The following is an 18,744-nucleotide window of genomic DNA, read 5'->3' as shown; positions in this document are numbered from 1 at the left end:
TGTGTGGTTGTTGTTTGTTTCTTGCGGTTTGAATTTTTTTTTTTTACGGGCACGTACTAGTAGTATAAATTCCCATCATCCTCCGACTCGTCTTCAGCAATATCGGAATGAAAACACTCAATTTCATCGCCGCTGAAATCACTCTCCCATTTGCATCTCGCAATTGTTCACACGGTTTCCGAATGTTCACGAAGTTTTTGGAGAACGTGATGTCATAGCATCTTCGGTAAATTCCGGTCTGTTTTTCGATCACTTACAAAAGTTTTGACTGAAAAGTTAATTTTAGCATATTTTGAGTTTCAAATGTAAGAAAATAATTGCCCAACGATTATTATTAATGTGCTTACAACCTTCGAATCACGTGAAGTCATCAGCGACCCAAAACCTGCTCTTTAACGATGGAGAGAGGTGATATTGAGTCGTGATACACGACCACTCACGCATCGCCTCATCATTCAGAAAGAGCCTTCACAACCCCATATATTACTCAGAAATAAGATGACAAGGATGGCATTGCTCAATGAAGTATCAATACCCAATGACTTTGGTCCAAATTATTGGGAAAATAAAAAAAGTGATGACATACCGAGGAATGCCAACATCGCGGTGTGACAGTCAAATCAACTGGAGTGATAAAGAAGGACCTAGCTGAGAATTTGAATAGGACACCAGGAAATATACAACAAACAAACTACAAATTGAGGCTGAACAATGGATGAAATGAACAGGACGTCGATTGAGGAAGGGGAAGCTGACGTTTTGGGCGTTGACCCTTCGTCAGAGCCTCTTATTTTTGCTTTGATGAAGGGTTAACGCCTGAAACGTCAACTTCCTGTGACGGTTAGCATACTTTGATTAACGACCTGTTACTTTCATCCGTTGTTCCATTCCACCTGCGTGCTGAAGCAGGTCCACAGTAGCCATCACCAGCAAGACCAGCTCTTCATTCGACAAATAGAGGTTGTCCAGGGTTAAATGAGATTACTTTAAAAGATCTCTTGGAACAAATGAAAACAGAATATGCTCCAGTGCTAAAAAAAAATATTTAAAAGAACATCTAAACGTTGCAACTTGGACCTCGAAACGTCATCCTGATTGAAAAAGAAGGATAATTTGGGCCCTGGGAGGGTCTCGTTCCACCATTCCATGCCTGCTCCGAGAGATTACAAGCAGTGAGAAGCACCCCTCCCCTACTCCTTGTTATCAAATCAAACTGGACATGATGTACTGCCAATGGACACCCTTATGACAACCGAGCCCGTGTGTATACAGCAGCAAAGGCTCATGAAACAGCTTGGTTTCTCTCCCAGCAAGTTGAGCAACCCCAAACAAAAAAAAAAGGTGAAAACAGATGGTGGCTACAAAATAATTACAAAGAATGCACGTGAATCAATAGTTCAAAAAAAAAAAATCAAAACAATCCAGAATGAATACTTGTTTATGTTCATGAGACTTGAAACATAAATGAAACGTTTCAACTTGCGGCCAATAAAATTATATTCACTCGAACGTAGAGAAGTACGGAGTGTAGAGAAGCCACAGTCTGAGGAATGGCTCATGGTGGTCAGTTAAAAACAAGAAGTGTGAAAAATTTGCCCCAAACCATTGGCAGGGATCCCAGCCAGACCGCTGTGATATTAAAACACAGAGACTGCTTGCTCACCGTCAGTCATATTTATCAGAAAAAAAACCCCTTACACTTCCTCGATTTTAGTTTACATTCCACTAACTAGAAGGACACTCGGTAGAGGGCATACCTCTCCCAAACTGAACAGTTTATGTTTTGTATCCCACTGATAGGCCGGATCTGGATTCTGGATCCGGACCTGAACCAGAATTGAATCGGTTTGTTGTTGTCACATACCCAACCGGTCCGCTCGGTTTCATCAGATGTGGTCTTGTATATCATTTTTAGCCCCATCAGTCAGTGGTGAAAAATCACTTTAATAAAAATACTTGTATCCGGATTCGGATCCTCACCGAAATTGAATCAATTGTTCCTCGACACAAACCCAACCTGTCCACAAAGTTTTGGCCGATTCCGTCCATAACTTTTTCAGATATCCTACTCCCAGACAAATGCCGACGTCGCTGTGCGAAAACATAACCTTGATCCACGTTTGGTGGTGCAGGTAATTCTGTGACTCAAGAAAAAACACTTTCCTTGATGGCTTTGCCATCTTTGGGTACCGGTGTGCACTTTATCACAAGGTAGACTTTTCTAAATGGTACTTACACAGTATTGCAAGTTCCAAACTCCTCAAAACATTATAGCACTAGCGTACTCACTGACGTGTCATGAATATTTCCGTGGCTGAGAACCAACCCTTGAAACAGTTTTGTGTCGACTTGTATGGAAACTTGATGACGTATTTCGTTGGAGTTGGAGGTCCACTCTGAGTTTAGGAAGTTGGCGGTTCTAACCCCGGCCAAGTCATTAGTTATATCTTCTCCTCCTCCTCGTCTTCCCTTTATAAGGGGTGAGGTCCACTGGCACCAATATTCTGCCCTTCCTTGACCACGATACTCCTCCACCTCCTTCTGTCCTCAGCCAACTCCCTCCACTTTCTGACCACCCCCAACACACAGATATCCCTCCTCACACAACCCAGGCCTCCAATCTCAACCGTTGTCTTTGTCTTTTCCTCCGAGGTACCTTGCTCTCTTAACCTATCTGCTCTCTTTGCCATTCTCGATTCCCCCATCCGTACCAAGTGTCCAGCACGTCTCAGCCGGCATTTCATCACCCTCCTCATCAAGCTCATCTGCACACCAATCTCCTCCCTCAGTTCATCCGTCATCCTTCTATCCACTTTCTTCACTCCCGAAATCCTCCTGACCAAGTTGTTCTCACAAACCTGCAGCCTCTGTTGTTGTCTCACTGTCAGTGCCACAGTCTCCAGACCGTAAAGGTAGACTAGCAAAACACACATCAGAACCTTCCCTTTCAATTTCCTTGATATCTTTGCCATTAATCCCTCCACCCTCCTCCTTGCATTTGAACCCACCTCAATCTTCCTCCGCCTCTGATTTACCATCCAACATCACTGTACTCCCCCCCCCTCCCCTAAGCTACTCAAACCTATTTCCCTGTCTGATCTCCTTCCCCACTAATCTGATATTCATTTCTTTTCTCTGCTGCATGACTCAAATCACTTCAGTCTTCTCCATACTCATCTTCAGCCCATGCTTCCCAAATGCTTCCTTCCACTCCCGAGTACTTCCTGCATCTCCCACCCACTCTCCACCACAACAGCCAGATCATCCACACACAACATCCTCCACATACCACTCCTCATGTTTACCTTCCTGCTTACCTGCTCCATCACTGTAATAAACATGAGTGGGCTGAAAGAGCTTCCCAACCTCAAACCGATGTTCACACAGAACTCCTTAGACATCCTGGGACCAAGCAAAACTCTTTCCTTCATTCCCTTGTACATCCCTTCCACCAACTGAACTTCTGCTTCTGGCACTCCCATCCATGTCAATGTCACCATGACCATCTTGGTCGGGACAGTGTCATAGGCCTTCTCCAGGTCCCCAAATCCCACTGCCATCTCACCTTGCAACAGCAACCTCTTCTCCACCAGCCGTTTCCATGCGAACATCCCATTCGTCATCCCCCAACCCTTTCTAACCCCCTGATACTTTTCTCTGATCTCCATCTCCACACTCTTCCTTATCCACCCATCCAGAATCCTCTCCATCACCTTCAAGACGTGACTAAGGACCGTAATGGCCCTGTACTTCCCCGGATCTTGAGCATTGCCTTTCTGTTTCCATAATTGGCCCAATTAACTGTCCTCCATTTCTCTGGAATTGAACCCTCGCTCATACATATATTCAACAGCCTCTTCATCCAATTGTCTCCAACTTCTCCCGCTGCAATTATCATATTTGTACACACATCATCAATGCCAGGTGCTCTTCTGTTGTTCATCCTCTGCAATACTGTCCGCACTTCCTCCTCCGTGATCTCCACAAACTCCATTTTCCCCTCTACATAACATGGTAGCTCCAGCTCACCATTGCTTGCTCCCCACTTCAACAGCTCCTTGAAATATCCTTTCCACACCTTCAGATGTCCCCCCCCCCTCTCTGTCAAATATATCAAACACTTTAAAAATGGTGCACGTTGCTTCCTTGCTCAACACTCAACATTCAAAATGGATAGAGCACGAACAAACTGTCATAGGTTGGCAACCATTGTGCAGTCTTGATTGGCCGAATGGATTCTTTCTGTGTTGAAGTTTCTTGGAAGGGACGTGATCTATTATGCTGTATATCGTTGACTGTGGCGTCTGTACGTGCGTTCATCCGTCTCCCATTTACGGCGGCCGCTTCCCGTGCAGAGTTTGAAAAGCTGCTGAATGGTTATTTTACATTTTCATTTCACTTTTCTTGATGCAACATAGTCAGTCACTTTATTGTCCATTCCAGTAATCTTTAAAATGAACATGAACATCAGGATGAAAGTCGATTTAATACAGATCTTCATGGAGTAACACACAATTTAAAATAGATATATTCTGCCCTTTTTAAAGACAAATCCAACCTCTGCTGCCCTATGTTGCACCACCATTTCACTGTGGGTGGTATAATTAGTTCAGAGCTTTGGCTCTGAGTGATTCCAACAGACAAGAATCCTGTGGGGACGGATACTTTTGCTTGTTTTTGCAGTCACTGGGCACTTTTGCTAGTCTATATATTTTAGAACAAGTGTATGTATGTATGTCCACTCTTTACCCATTGGTTGGACATCTGGCCTAACGCCACCCACAATTGTAACATGAAAAAAAAATCATACGTCCAACATTTTGGTAAGCCTAACACATCTGGAGAAACGCTGTACATGCGCTCTGTTGGTTTCAGCGTTTTCGAGAAGGCCAATCGACACCAATTAGCATCGATGAACTGTTGAAGGGCCGTACCCTCCATGACCTCAGACACAACTACCATCAGGCATGTTGGCGCCTCCAGCTTTGGATGAATCAGGAGTTGAGGCGTCAGCCAGTGTGTCTTTGATGGTGTGGAAGGTTGACAAGGTTGGCTCCGACCATCGGAACACGAGAGGGTTGTGAGTAACTCATTCAGCGGTTGCAGTGTTGTTGCTGCATTTGGAATAAATCGATGGGAAAAGTTGACAAGGCCCAAGAACTCTTGCAGTTTGCACTGAGATGACGGTAACGGGAAATCGTGAATAATCTGCACTTTCTCCTCGAGCGGACGGAAGCCTGAGCGGTTAACACAGTGGCCGAGGAAATTCAACTCTGGAACTTTGTGGGGATGATGACGATGCTGAGGTCCTGCAAATGGGTGAAGAGGAGATGTAGGTGCTCCTGATGCTTTTCTGCAGTTGCGCTGGTGATTAAAATATCACCTATATACGACATGTTGCAGAGCTGTGATCCCTGGAGCACCTGATCGATAAAACGTTAAAATGTTCTGTTTGGCCTCGTGTAGGCCGAACTGCACCTGAAGGATTTGAACAGGCCGAAAGGCACGGTGACTGCCGTCTTCGGGACGTCATCTGGTTTCACAGGAATCTGATGGTATGCACGAACGAGGTCGACCTCAGAGAAGACTGTAGCGCCATGGAGCGTAGTGGTAAAATCTTGAATGGGTGGAATGGGGTAACAGTCTGGAACAGTCGTGTTGTTTAAGGAGCGGTAATCCCTGAAAAGACGCCAATCTCCAGGTGGCTTTTTGGGTTCCACGTGTAGCGGTGAAACTCAACTGCTGGACGACAGTCTGATGATTCCCTGTTGTAACATAGAGTCAAACTCCTGGTGGGTGACACACAATTTATTGGGAGCCAGTCGGCGAGCACGTGTGAAAACAGGTGACTGACGTATGGCCCAGGTCAACTCGTCGCCATGAGTTGTGGGCCTCATTGTTTCCAAGCAGCCGGTGTGAGCATGATGCTCTACAATGAAAAGCATTAGCACTGAAGGTCACATGATACAAGCACCAATCTGGAGTGTTCACGGAAGGTGAATAGTAGCTTGAGGTACGGCATTTATCTACGTCCATACACTAGGTACACGAAGAAGGGCATGACTGGCATTGCACACACGAAGTACATGAAGCTCCAGGACGAGCTTAAGGTACACCATTTCAGATTGTAGTGGTTTGACGTGCTGTGGTGGAGGTGTTGCATTAACCACGTTCATTGTAACGCTGTCAAAGAGATGATCAGCCTGATCCACAGTGGCGGGTAGTACCAGCTCTGCATTAGCTGCAAGTACTATGCGGACGTGGGGTAGTAAACATTGCAAGAACAACTCATGAAGGAGCGACTGGTCAAAGGTGTCATGGCGGTCACCGAGAAGCTGTTGTACATTACGCAATAGCTGTGTAGATCTTCAATCTCTTAAATCCTCAGTTGTAAGAAGTCGTTGAAATCGGCAGTGCGCAGAGGGGATCATGCGCTTTATGAGTATGGCCTTCAAAGTCTTGTACGGAGCATTCATTTGAGGTTGTATTGAAATATCTCTCACCTCTGTCGCATACTCTGGTGACAAGGAGCCAAAATGTATTTGAACCGTGTCAACGCAGTAGCAATGTTTCAGGTGTCGAATTGGGCTTTAGCTTGCGTAAACTACAGCTGCGGGTCATTAGGCCAGAATGGTGGCAGTTTTATTGAAACTGCTGCCACAGATGAAGCTGGTTGAGCGACCAGGAAGGGCACAGCCGGTTGATTGTTCTCGGCAACTGGTTGCATGCTTGTAACTCCTTGTCCGTCCATTTGTATGATGTCAGGGTCACCAGTTTCGTGTGGAAGAAAAGACCTCCGAGACGTTCGGATTCCGAGTCAATTCTCTTTATTCAACCTCCCCCATCCAACCCCCTCGTCCTTCCTCCAGGATGCCCCGTACTGGAAATTGCCCGATAACCCAAAGCTCAAGAAAATTTACAGATGATAAACTCCAAGGAAAAAATTATGCCACTGTCATGTCATATTCAAAATTGCCATGCCCTCCCTATAAGTTTTCCATTCAGTGCAAAATAAGTGAAGAAACTGTTAAAATAATCATCAAATATTGAAAGGTTCGAGCATCATGGGCCTTGTGAAGGAGACAGTACATGTAGGCCTCAGGCCTCTGGTGTCAGCCTATGTGTCAGTGCAATTGGAATTATCCAAGGTATAACCACAATGTATTATATATGCACATGAGCAGTATGCATGTTTTTGCTTCATGTACGTAGCCCGGGTTATTTTTCATTTTCGGGAGAGATTGAGGCAGTAGTCTGTTGTCTAATCAGCAGCGCCTCATGCACGACTCGTCACCAACAAACGCGAAGGTTCACGCTTGCTTTGTCCGGGCATTTATTGATCTGAATAATGAAAATGTTTTTTGTCCAACTCAGTTTTTATTTGATCTTGCACCGATTGTTCCTTGGCAATTAATATGGTACCATTTTGAAGTTGGTGTGGCCAGTGGTTTGGTGATGCAAAACTGACACACACACACACACACACACACACACACACACACACACACACACACACACACACACACACACACACACACACACACACACACACACACACACACACACACACACACACACACACACACACACACACACACACACACACACACACAGAGTGTTCTTACAGTACTGTATATAGCTATCTAACCGACTAACCACATAACCAAACATCTGGTATCAGTGAGAAAATGGTGCGGACCGACATCACGCGTACACTTCCACACTGCATTAACCACTTGTCCATTCGACTCTGGTGAGTGGTACACTAAACATTCCAAAACATTATCATTGGTTCAATGTTGGTTTACCAAAAATGTTTTCAAGCACAAAATCTTGAACATACTCGAGAGAAACTATTTTTTTTTTTGCCATGTTGACAGTTTCTCAAAATCGGAGTTTTATTGCCCAGCGTGGTCCCCCCTCGCAAATGAAGGTGGCAAAATCAGTCAGACACTTGATACGGGAGAGTGAAATGTCCCCGTGGCCTCATTTTTTGTATCTCAAAGGTGTCTGCAGGCATCTTTTGTCAATCTTAAGTTACAGGGAAAGGGTGAACGCATAGTCATTCAGGATGACCTCATGTAAAAAGAAAGAGAGAATGAAGGAAAAGGAAAGAGAAAAGAAAGGTTAAACCTGCAAGATTTCTCCTCAATCTGTTCAGTTGTTTCGGAGGAGATTTTTGAAGGTTTTTTTTTTTTTAAGAAAAATATAGCTGCCGAACCACTTGACCGATGATGTCATAATTTGTACTTGGCAAATTCTTTTTTTTGCCAAGTATGTCTGTCTGTCTGTCTGTCTGTCTGCCACACGATTTTGGCCACAGTTTTCAAACACTCGTTTTGAAGTTTTTTTGCGTATGTCGGTAACCGGCCAAGGACAGCAACACGTAATTTTGGTGAAGATCCGAATCCGGATCTGGATCTCAGAATTTTTAAAGTGATTCTTCATCAATGAGAGAGAGAGAGAGAGAGGGGGCCAAAAACGAAATATAGCACAATATCTCAAAAAGGTTATGGATGGATTCCGCAGAAACTTTGTGGACAGGTTGGATGTGTGAAAAGGACCAATCGATTCAATTTTGGCGAAGACTCGAATCCGGATCTGGATAGGAGAATTTTTAAAAAAAGAGATTCTTCTCCATTGAGAGATGGGGCCAAAAACGATGTTTCAGCATGATATCTCTCAAAATTGTGGACGACTTGCGACAAAACGAGGTGGAAGAGTTGGTTCGGTGACAACAACAAGCTGATTCGATTCCGGTTAAGGTCCGGATTCAGGTCCGACCCGTCAGTGGGATACAAAATGTAAACTGTTCAGCCTGGCGGAAGTATGCACTCCACCGAGTGTCGTCGCTAAGTGTCACTCTACAAGTTTTTCATTTTTCTGTTGACCAATTTACACCGAGATGATCCTCAAAATTTTTCATACTGATCGGATGTAGCGTTCTTCGTATGCAATCATGACGTCATAACGAAGACACTTATTATAATCATAAAATAAATCACACTTATTCTCCATAGGGAGTACTTGCCATGTGCCAAATTTAATTTTTTTTTCCCCCCATGGAGCGGTTTCAGAGATACAGAGGTCCAACGTTTCTCCTTTTTTCCAACATCGATATCACACCACGTTACCTATTACGTCATACGTATCATCAAAACATTCCACATGAGTAGCCGCATCTAAGGTGAAAATTTCGCGTCAATCTGACAAGCGGTTCTCGAGAACAGGGAATAACAAAATGCAGACAACGCACAAACACACGTAGCTTTTCGCTTCTCGAGCGTGGGCTAATTACGTCACAAACGGACTCACAATGGTATATCAGTCAGTGAACCTCTCGTTGTAACCTTGCACATGCACAGCTGGTTCATTTATCCACTGCTCTTTCATGTCCTGTATTTACATTTCAAACACAAAGCTTTCCGAGCTCCGAAGGAAATAATAAACAAGTTATCGGTGACCTGTTACTCCCAAGTCTTAAAAAAGACAATAACAACCTCATGCATTGCGCAGACATCGTCTCAAGGCATTTTAATCAAAGCTTGGGGAATATTTTGCAAAACCCACAAGACGGAGGGATTTCCTATCATGAATCGGAAGGCTGTTCCACCAAGCATGCAGTTCAAGGGAAGGAAGCTCAGAGCAGTCATCCATTCCATGACGACGGAAATGATCTGTTTGAGTGGAACAGGGTTGGTTATAGAGTTACGTACTAGCTGTTGTGATTTATCATAAAATTGTAATAAATCTACTGCAGATACGTGCGTTTGGTAACAGCACACATATTAAAGGCTAAGAGGCTTTTTGTCCAAAAGCATGCTATGGGTGACCATGAGTGATCACTGTTTAAAATTGCTGATGACTGACGCACGGCCAAAATGTGTAATGCTGTCATTAATTTTTGTTTTGCCGAATGGCATTCAGGTCTTTCACCTTTACAGGCCTTGGTCTGATTGTGTGGACTTCAACGACATAGCCAGGTTAGAGGGGTATGCACACTCACTTTCGAGCTGTATCTCAACCCAGCTATAATCTGTCACCCTGGAGGACCCATCTGCCAACACTGGTCGTTGGTGGAAGTCAAAAGATCGGTGTCTTTAGTGAAGAGTAGGGGAGTTATCGTTGCCAGAACCATGAACACATTAAAAAAAATTCCAGTCCTGACGACCTCTTGATAAAGCAATGTGCAGACCACTCAACATAACCATTCCCAGTGACTGCTTCGGCAGCACTGACGGTCTGTACCATAAGGGTACATCGATGATGATGATCCGATTTAAACTAGTTGGGAGTAAATAGTCACTAAAATGTCAAGTCTGTGACACGGAATCCATGACTTGCAGTCATGCAACATCCCTGATTAATCAAGCTTTAACAAAATCTAGAAGCGCATTGACGACACAATACAGCCTTTCACGATAATTTTGTTTATCCTCACCTACATCCCAAGCAAATGGATTGGCAGGATGGGCAGAGCCGGATTTGGACATGTGGTGTCCCCTGGGCAGCCTTCAGTCGTGGAGGCCCACCCTACCTGAGAATACTAAAAAGGTGACAAGACATATTTACAGTCATCCATAAAGTATATTTTTCAAGAACAAATAATCTGAACTTCTATATAAAATAGAGAATGAGATAAGATGAATATCTTGTATCTGTTCCACGAACTACCAACTACCATTCAGGCACTCACAAATACATTTTTCCTATCAATTTTTTTTTTCATGAAATATGTGGAGACCCCCTGGTTGTGGAGGTCCCTGGGCAACTGCTCGGCTTGCCCATGCCTAAATCCGGCCCCGAGGATGGGCCAAACCTCAAGGTACGCAGACTCGCCTCTGAGCTCTCTCGCCTGGGTTTGAATCCCAACCAAACTATTAACTGTCATCTCGGTGTTTCACAGGCAGGGTGATTCATCAAAGTGTTCTTGTCCCTCAGATGGACGTTTCACGATAATTCTGTCTATCCATGTTAGTTGGTGAACATTAAAATCCCACGGTGTCCCTCGCGAAGAGTCGGTGAGATATCGACAGAACCCTGAACAAATTACTCATTCCTGCTCTAACCTACCGGGAACACTGCATCAGAGGCATAGCCACACTTGCAGCAGCAATAATGCAATAATCAGCCACAGGCTGGATAAGGAATGAATGAATACCAAGCAAATTAACACAGTATTGATTTTCATCGATGCTTTATCTCTTATCTTAAAGAATCAGCCCTGTTGACTTATGTGGTCTAACCCAAGAGTCACTACGAAAAACATCTCACATTTGACGGCATCTGTCCCATCGTCCTTTAGACGGTAGACATTTTGTGCAACAGTGGCCACAAATCGAACAAGAAAAAGAGCAAATGGAGATTGCAAACCCTCGCCGGGACTTCTCTTGAGTGGTGTATTTTTTTTTTTTTTAGGTTTTCAGGTAAATCCAATTGGGCTGCCAAACCAAACCAAACCATCTATGACATCATATGTATGACTCTTTTGTTCCTCATGCATAGGCGGTCATATGTGTAAAGTTTCACCTCCATCTTTTCAGCCTTTTCAGAGTAAAAGATTTAGGTTTAATATATATATATATATATATATATATATATATATATATATATATATATATATATATATATATATATATATATATATATATATATATATATATATATATATTGTTGCGGTCTTCGCGCCCGCCGTCGTGCTGACACCCACGTAACTCGAATCGCGGCACGTCGCCCACCGGACGGACAATCCAGTCGTGACCCTCTCGGACTAACGCCGGGAACCAGTCACGGGTGGACCTTTCGTCTCACCGCGATCGAGCCAATCAGCCCCCGCGTGATAGGGTTGCTCGCCAAATTCGAACTACCTAAGTACCCACGCGGAGGGTAGACCGGGCGATCGCACCTCGCCGCAGGTCGACTTCGGACACGGGCCACTTAAGCGACCCGTTCCGTACTATCGGAATAACCGAGCGGTGTTATCGTCGACCTCGACGGTTCGACAATTATCGGGCGTATTCAGCCCACTACCAACCCTTTACGTGAAGCAAGGTGGGGATTCAATGGAGGAAAAGACGAAGCGAAGCGGGAGAACAGTTCAACAATAAAGCACATTTATTCTCGGCACACGGGAAGCACACAAATACAATTCCACCAAATGCACACAAAAAAAAAGAAAACACAATTCCATTTACACAAAAAGCAAACATAAAAGTGAAAACACAGTGCAGAGCTAATACCGACTACCGAGCACACGGCAACACTTATACAATTCTACTTCACAGACGGCGCCGACAACACATACCCAAAACCAAGGAAAGAAATACCCTCAAGAATGAGGTAGGCCTGAGGCCGAGACCGGGTTGGGCCTACCCGTCTGGTGATGAGACGCGGAGCGGCGATGGCCCCGCAACCCGCGGGCCTCGTGGACAGTGCCTGGCAGGGGGTGGGAACGGGGCCCCCTTGGTCGCACTATCTCAGCGCGGGGGGAAACAGGAGGGGCTTGCTGACGCTCGGGGGATAGAGGATCTTTATTATATACGACGAGCGTCTCCACCTCGGCCAGGTCGCGCTGCCGGCCTCCCAGGGGTGCAGCTCCCTGCACGACGCGAGCACCCCCTCGTCCGCCCTCGCCGCCTCTCCACAGCTCGTCCCCTCCGTTCCGACTTCCACGCACACGACGAGCAGCTCCACCGCCCGCGAAGTCTTGACCCTCTGTCCGTTCTTGTTTGCGACTCCTCGTTCTCGTTCTGCTCACTCCCTCGTTCCGACTTTTTACGACTCCTTTGACTGACGAACACCGTCCTTTTATCCCCCCGTAACTTCGCCTTTGACCCCCTCCCTTTGACCTTTCAACTCGCTCCCCATTGGCCCGAGAAAAAGTGGGCGTGAAGGCTTTTTGATCCACAAATTTGCATATATCGATCGCCCTGGGGCGGGCCACCTGCCCCTCGCTCACCGATTGGACGGCAAAAAGTGGGCGTGTGTCGTTTTGGATCCGTTTTTGAAGCAGAAAATCCGTGATTTTGTACACGCTGTTCAACGTGCGCCCTACACGAGTCCAGCATCGGTGCCCATGAGTGGCGCGAGATGACGGTGATGCGATGGTGGCGAGTTGCGACGGTAAAGGTCATGGCGGTTGTGGTGAAGCGGCGTTGTGGTTGGTGGTTGTTGTTGTGGTTGTGATGGTGGCGATTGGTCCAAAATAAAGATAGTAAAAGAAAAACGGCTATCCTGAAGAGTCGCAGCACGTATAAATGACATGTATTCCCACTAGACAACGGGTTTGGGCCTAACTACACATGCACTTACCGAGATACCTCACCTAAGGGACCTGAATGGTGGTTTGCGAATCTGGTAACCACAACACTACCCCCTTCCCTTTTTACAGACTCGTCCCGAGTCGTCAGATTTTCGTGTGCCATCATGTGTAGTTTTCCCCTAGTACATTTTACCTACGGATCCCTGAGTGCGACATTCATGGTATTCGTGTCCCCAAAATAAATAACCTGAGGGCTGCGTAACTACCTAAACAAACTCACTCACACGGACGACTTAAATAAAATTGCCGGCGCTAAGACATACATGCCGGGGGCGCACTCATATTTACAGTACATCTTAACCTTAACTTACAAATTTTACACTAAACCATGGCCCAGGATCATTGAACTCTGCAAAAGAAAGCAGTTAGCAGGGAACCAGGCTGCCCACATGCAGTCTCTGGCTCAAAACAATGCAGGTGACAGGGAACGTGGTTGGCTGCTCACACGCAGTCCAAGGCCTTCCCTTTTGAACTGAACGCAGTGAACCACAACGGTGCATGGGCTGCACAACGCAGTCTCCGTGCCAGCTCAAGTGGCACACGCAATGAGCACAACGAATGGATGCATGGACACAAACACGGTGCACGGGCCGCCACTGCAGGCCCGTGTTGTAGCTGCCAACAGGGCAGTTCTCGCAGCTTGCAAACTGTTGCCTTGATCCTGGCGCACATGGAAATGAACAGGGGGGGGGGGGAAAGCAAAAATTGAACGGGGCTGGTGAACGTGGGCAGTGGGCATGGCATGGCAAAGGTGGCAGGCAAACACAGCCCGCAGAAGAAGGCCGCTGCAGGCAAACACAGCCCGCAGAACCAGGCCGGCACAGGCCTCGAAGAAAAACAGCCAGCAGATGAACTGGCCGGCACAGGCCTTGCAGCACAGCAGCTGCAGATGAAGTTGGCCGGCACAGGCCTTGAAGAAAAAAAACACGGCCAGCCGATGAAGTTGGCCAGCTCTTGCCGTTCAGTGGAGGTTGGTGGAGGGAGTGTGGTGGTGCTGGCCACTTGGAAGGCGGGCTCGGACCTACCTACCTATCTCCCTCCCAACCTATCGCCTTTGCCTGTCACTGTACATACCCACTCCCTTAATTTGTCAAACCCCAATTTAGCCCCAACTTATTTTTTTGTTGTTTTTATTTTTACTCCCCCACTATAAATCGTCCCCTAACCCCCTTTATCGTCCTTGTTCGGCTAACCTATCCTGTCACCTAGCCTACTCCCAACCCCTACGTTCCCTTCCCGGAGGGGAACAAGGGAGAGCTAACGCCCTGTGCCGAGGCCCACCGAAGCCCCAGAATGGCCTCCCCAGAGTTCGGCGATCTTAACACCAAGTGGGTCCAGCGGCCCACAACGACAGCGAGGGGATGGATGGTGCGGAGGGGTACATCTCCTAATCTACCCTAACCATTAACTCTTAAACTACCCCGGGCTTTCAACAAGCGCCTCTCGCTTAAACTATTGGTTCTATAAAACCCAGATTCCCGTCGCCTGTGTTGGTGTCCTTACAATTTCGGGCCTCGCCCCCCAATTTTCTCTCCGTGCCCTCACACGGTCTCCTGACTGGGACACGTGGCTCCCCTTTGGCAGGCACGACCCTCTGCCGAATCTCCCGCTATGGCACCCCCGGGCACTACACTGCCTCCGAGCCTACCAGCTCCTAACACCGGGAGTGCCCCCATGGCACCTCCCCTGAAACGCACACGTGGCAGGCCGGCCTCCCGGGCCCCTTTCCGAGGGTCACCCGTGCCCACAACTGCCCACGCGGCTAATGGCGCCCCGGGCCCCCGCACCAAGCAGGCGCACCCGTGCCCACTACTCTATCCCGGCCCCCCATGGGCCCTTGGCCTACCGCGGCCGACTAGCCTGGTGCCCGGGGTACCCACTCAGCGATACTCACCTTTCGCAGCCACGCTCCCAAGCCTCCGTCAACAGGGCTCCTGCACCCTCCAAATGGGTCTCGAGCTTACTTTGCCACCAACAACAAAACAACCTCCATTTTTCAATTTGACTAACCCCCTAACTCACTTTATACCGACCCCGGGGTCCCTTGGGCGGGAGTCACTCCTCCCCCCAATCACTCATCGCACCATGCATTCCCCATTCACTCCATACACACAGACTCGCTGGCCTCACTCACTCAACATGTACACGTACTCACCTCACAACCCACAACTCTTCAACACACACACACCGCTGAACTCTGCCATCCTTCTAACTGCACCCCCTAACTAGCTCGTGCTCCCACGTCGTCCCTTAAACTACAGCACGTTCCTTTTAACACTACGTAGCTAAACTACGTCCCCTCTACACACTCACTGTCAGTCACTGTCTCCAAATCTCTTTAATCAATTTCCCCACCTAAATCTGGCTGCAATCCCTCTAACTAATCCATTCCACGGACTCCATGAGGACTTACCCCTGCCCCATGAAGTCGGTCTAACTAAGCTAACCCTTCCCCCTAACTAGTTTCCATCCTGTGCCCAGGTAAGGGGGTCTTTCACCCCTTGCCCAGGAATCCTGTACACCCGAAAGTGAGGCTTGCTCCTTTTTTTTTTTTTTCCATGCGCAGCACCTGCGCAGCAACTCAGAGCTCGCGCACTTTGCACCTGCCCGTGACGTCATGCAGCTGCACGTGTTCCTCGTCCCTCCTTGGACGGGACCATCCGGCAGAGATACCCCTCCTGCCGGATTCCAACCCCACGTGCAGCCATGGCGTCACCATGCGCATAAAAAAAACAAGCCCCACGTCTCGAGGGGTTTCCCACGCGAACACATGTGCTTTGCCCGTTGGAGCTTAACACACACGATCGCGTGGAGAACCCGTCCGGTCCAAATCCATTTACCTGCCTAAACTTTGTCCGTCCGCGGGATCGGCAAATCCACCGCGTGCGTTTCCGGACCGGGACTTCACTCTCGCAAGCGAGCACGTGGTGGTCTCGTGCGTTGCACAGCACGAACCGCGTGCTCACTGCTGGGCGAACCCGGCACGGTCCTCGAAACAACTACAGCCGCTACTCGGCTTTCTTTCTTCTGTCGCCTTCGTCGTCTCCATTCAACCCACGCACACCTGCGTGTCACGACGCACACAGTCCACACCATTAAACTCACACCGGGAGACGCGGCTGCGTGCTCCCGCATGCCAACCGACATCTCCCTCTCATACCGCTCTCTCACACACACGGTCTCCCTTGCACAACCCATACCACTCACACGTGGTGCTCCATTCACTCGCGCGGGGGCACTCACCCGCGGTGCCTCACCCACACACGCGAGGGCACTCAACCGCTGTGCCTCATCTACACACCGTGCCTCATCCACACACGGTTCCTCACCACACACGCGGGGGCACTAACCCGCGGTGCCTCATCCACACAGGCCGTTTCACTCACACACACGGCCTCTTCCACACACGGTGCCTCATCCACACATGGCGCGCTGGGAAGCACGTACTCCGGCACCATCGCCACCACACCAATCACACACGGGGTCGCTTCCACACACGGGGACGCACTCACGCCTTGCACCACACACACAGGGACAACCATACTGGGGATTCGTGTCCCCACAAGGGTCTCCGGGGCCTCCATACCCCCCAAGCTCTCCGTGCACCCGTCCACCGCACTCGTCCCCTCAACCTCGCAAAACACGACCGAACTCACCTGGTCGTGACTCGCCTCAAGGGGGCATACTCCCTCCCCTCGTTCCTGGAGGAGGCCATCCAGGTGCTCGCACCGGGTCCCTACACGCTCCGCGAGCTCAACCCCATTGTCCTCCACTACCTCCGTGTGTGCGTGCGCGTCACTTACCCCGTCTTCATCGTGTAGTCTTCCCTCTATCGTTCCCATCTCCCGTGTCTCTGCCAACTCTTCACCCTTTACCTCCCTTGTCTCAACTATTATTTCTGTTGTCGTCACCTCGTGTCTCGTCTCACACGTTTTGGTCTCCCCATTTAATTTTTCCCTCTTGGTCACCGTCGCGACCCTCGCCCAACACGTTCCACGAATTATTTTTTCACCCGCCTCCACCGCGGGCCTGTCAGCCGTTGCACCCCCACCCAGCTCGTTTGCTCCCACACGTGGAGTCGCCATTCCCAGCTCCCCGGTCACGGCCTTCATGCCCGCCTGCAGGCATCGGCCCATGTTCTGCGTCTCACCCCGTAGCTCTTTCATCTCTTCTTTCATGTTTGCTTCCATTCCGTTTATTTGCTGTGTATTCGCATCCATCGTCGTTTTCACTTCATTTGTATTTGTATCCATCTTTTCGTTCATGCCTTTCATTTCGTTTTTCATTTCATTTGTGTTTGCATCCATTTTTTCGATCATTTTCGCATTCATCTTTTCGTTCATGCCTTTCATTTCGTTTTTCATTTCATTTGTGTTTGCATCCATTTTTTCGATCATTTTCGCATTCATCTTTTCGTTCATTGCCGCCAGCATGGCGCAGCATAGCTGGGCCATGTTGGATGCACTCAGCTGAGCAGTTTCGGCAAGGGTTGGGGAAGGGTTTTGGTGGAGAGGGGGGGGGAGGTGTCATACGCCGCGGCCGCACCCACCTCGGGCCCTGGGTTCAGTTGGGCGAGTCCGTGTTCCTGCACAATCAACATTTCCTGCTCGGGGATTCCATCCTGGGCCATGGACTCTACATTATTACACATATACATTTCTTATACCCCCGGCTCCCGCTCGCCTTGAGACGCCATCTTGCTTCTCGTGAAGGGTTAATTTAGCTCGCTCGAAATTTGGAGGGAATCGGGGTCCCTTCTCTCACCCCTGGACCGATTCCCGTAAATTTAGCCGGAGACAGGAGAGCCCGTTTTCCTGTTCTCCGATACCAGTGCCGCGAGGAGGGCGATGAATTTGTATCGCACGACCTGACACCAGTGTTGCGGTCTTCGCGCCCGCCGGCGTGCTGACGGCCACGTAACTCGAATCGCGGCACGTCGCCCACCGGACGGACAATCCAGTCGTGACCCTCTCGGACTAACGCCGGGAACCAGTCACGGGTGGACCTCTCCGTCTCACCGCGATCGAGCCAATCAGCCCCCGCGTGGGATAGGGTTGCTCGCCAAATTCGAACTACCTAAGTACCCACGCGGAGGGTAGACCGGGCGATCGCACCTCGCCGCAGGTCGACTTCGGACACGGGCCACTTAAGCGACCCGTTCCGTACTATCAGAATAACCGAGCGGTGTTATCGTCGACCTCGACGGTTCGATTAATTATCGGGCGTATTCAGCCCACTACCAACCCTTTACGTGAAGCAAGGTGGGGATTCAATGGAGGAAAAGACGAAGCGAAGCGGGAGAACAGTTCAACAATAAAGCACATTTATTCTCGGCACACGGGAAGCACACAAATACAATTCCACCAAATGCACACAAAAAAAAGAAAACAATTCCATTTACACAAAAAGCAAACATAAAAGTG

General features: G+C 48.3%; 1 protein-coding gene across 3 annotated transcripts in view; it reads right to left on the bottom strand.

The window, feature by feature from the left end:
* The window catches only part of LOC147021554 (uncharacterized), a 126,219-nt gene that overhangs the window by 98,785 nt on the left and 8,690 nt on the right, over positions 1-18,744 (bottom strand). Inside the window, exon 1 of one of the 3 annotated variants that reach the window (XM_085891601.1) lies at positions 10,442-11,429. The exons of the other annotated variants lie outside the window; for them this stretch is intronic. Within the exon in view, the coding sequence (XP_085747727.1) occupies positions 10,442-10,493 (52 nt within the window). The 5' untranslated portion in view covers positions 10,494-11,429. Of the gene's footprint in view, positions 1-10,441; positions 11,430-18,744 lie in introns of those variants that run through there. 3 annotated transcript variants of the gene reach the window in all.

The sequence above is a fragment of the Eptatretus burgeri genome, chromosome 8, assembly GCF_056783735.1.
Source record: "Eptatretus burgeri isolate ZD-2024b chromosome 8, Ebu_testis_v1, whole genome shotgun sequence".
NCBI lineage: Eukaryota > Metazoa > Chordata > Myxini > Myxiniformes > Myxinidae > Eptatretus > Eptatretus burgeri.
This window is presented reverse-complemented; position numbering and strand designations above follow the sequence as displayed.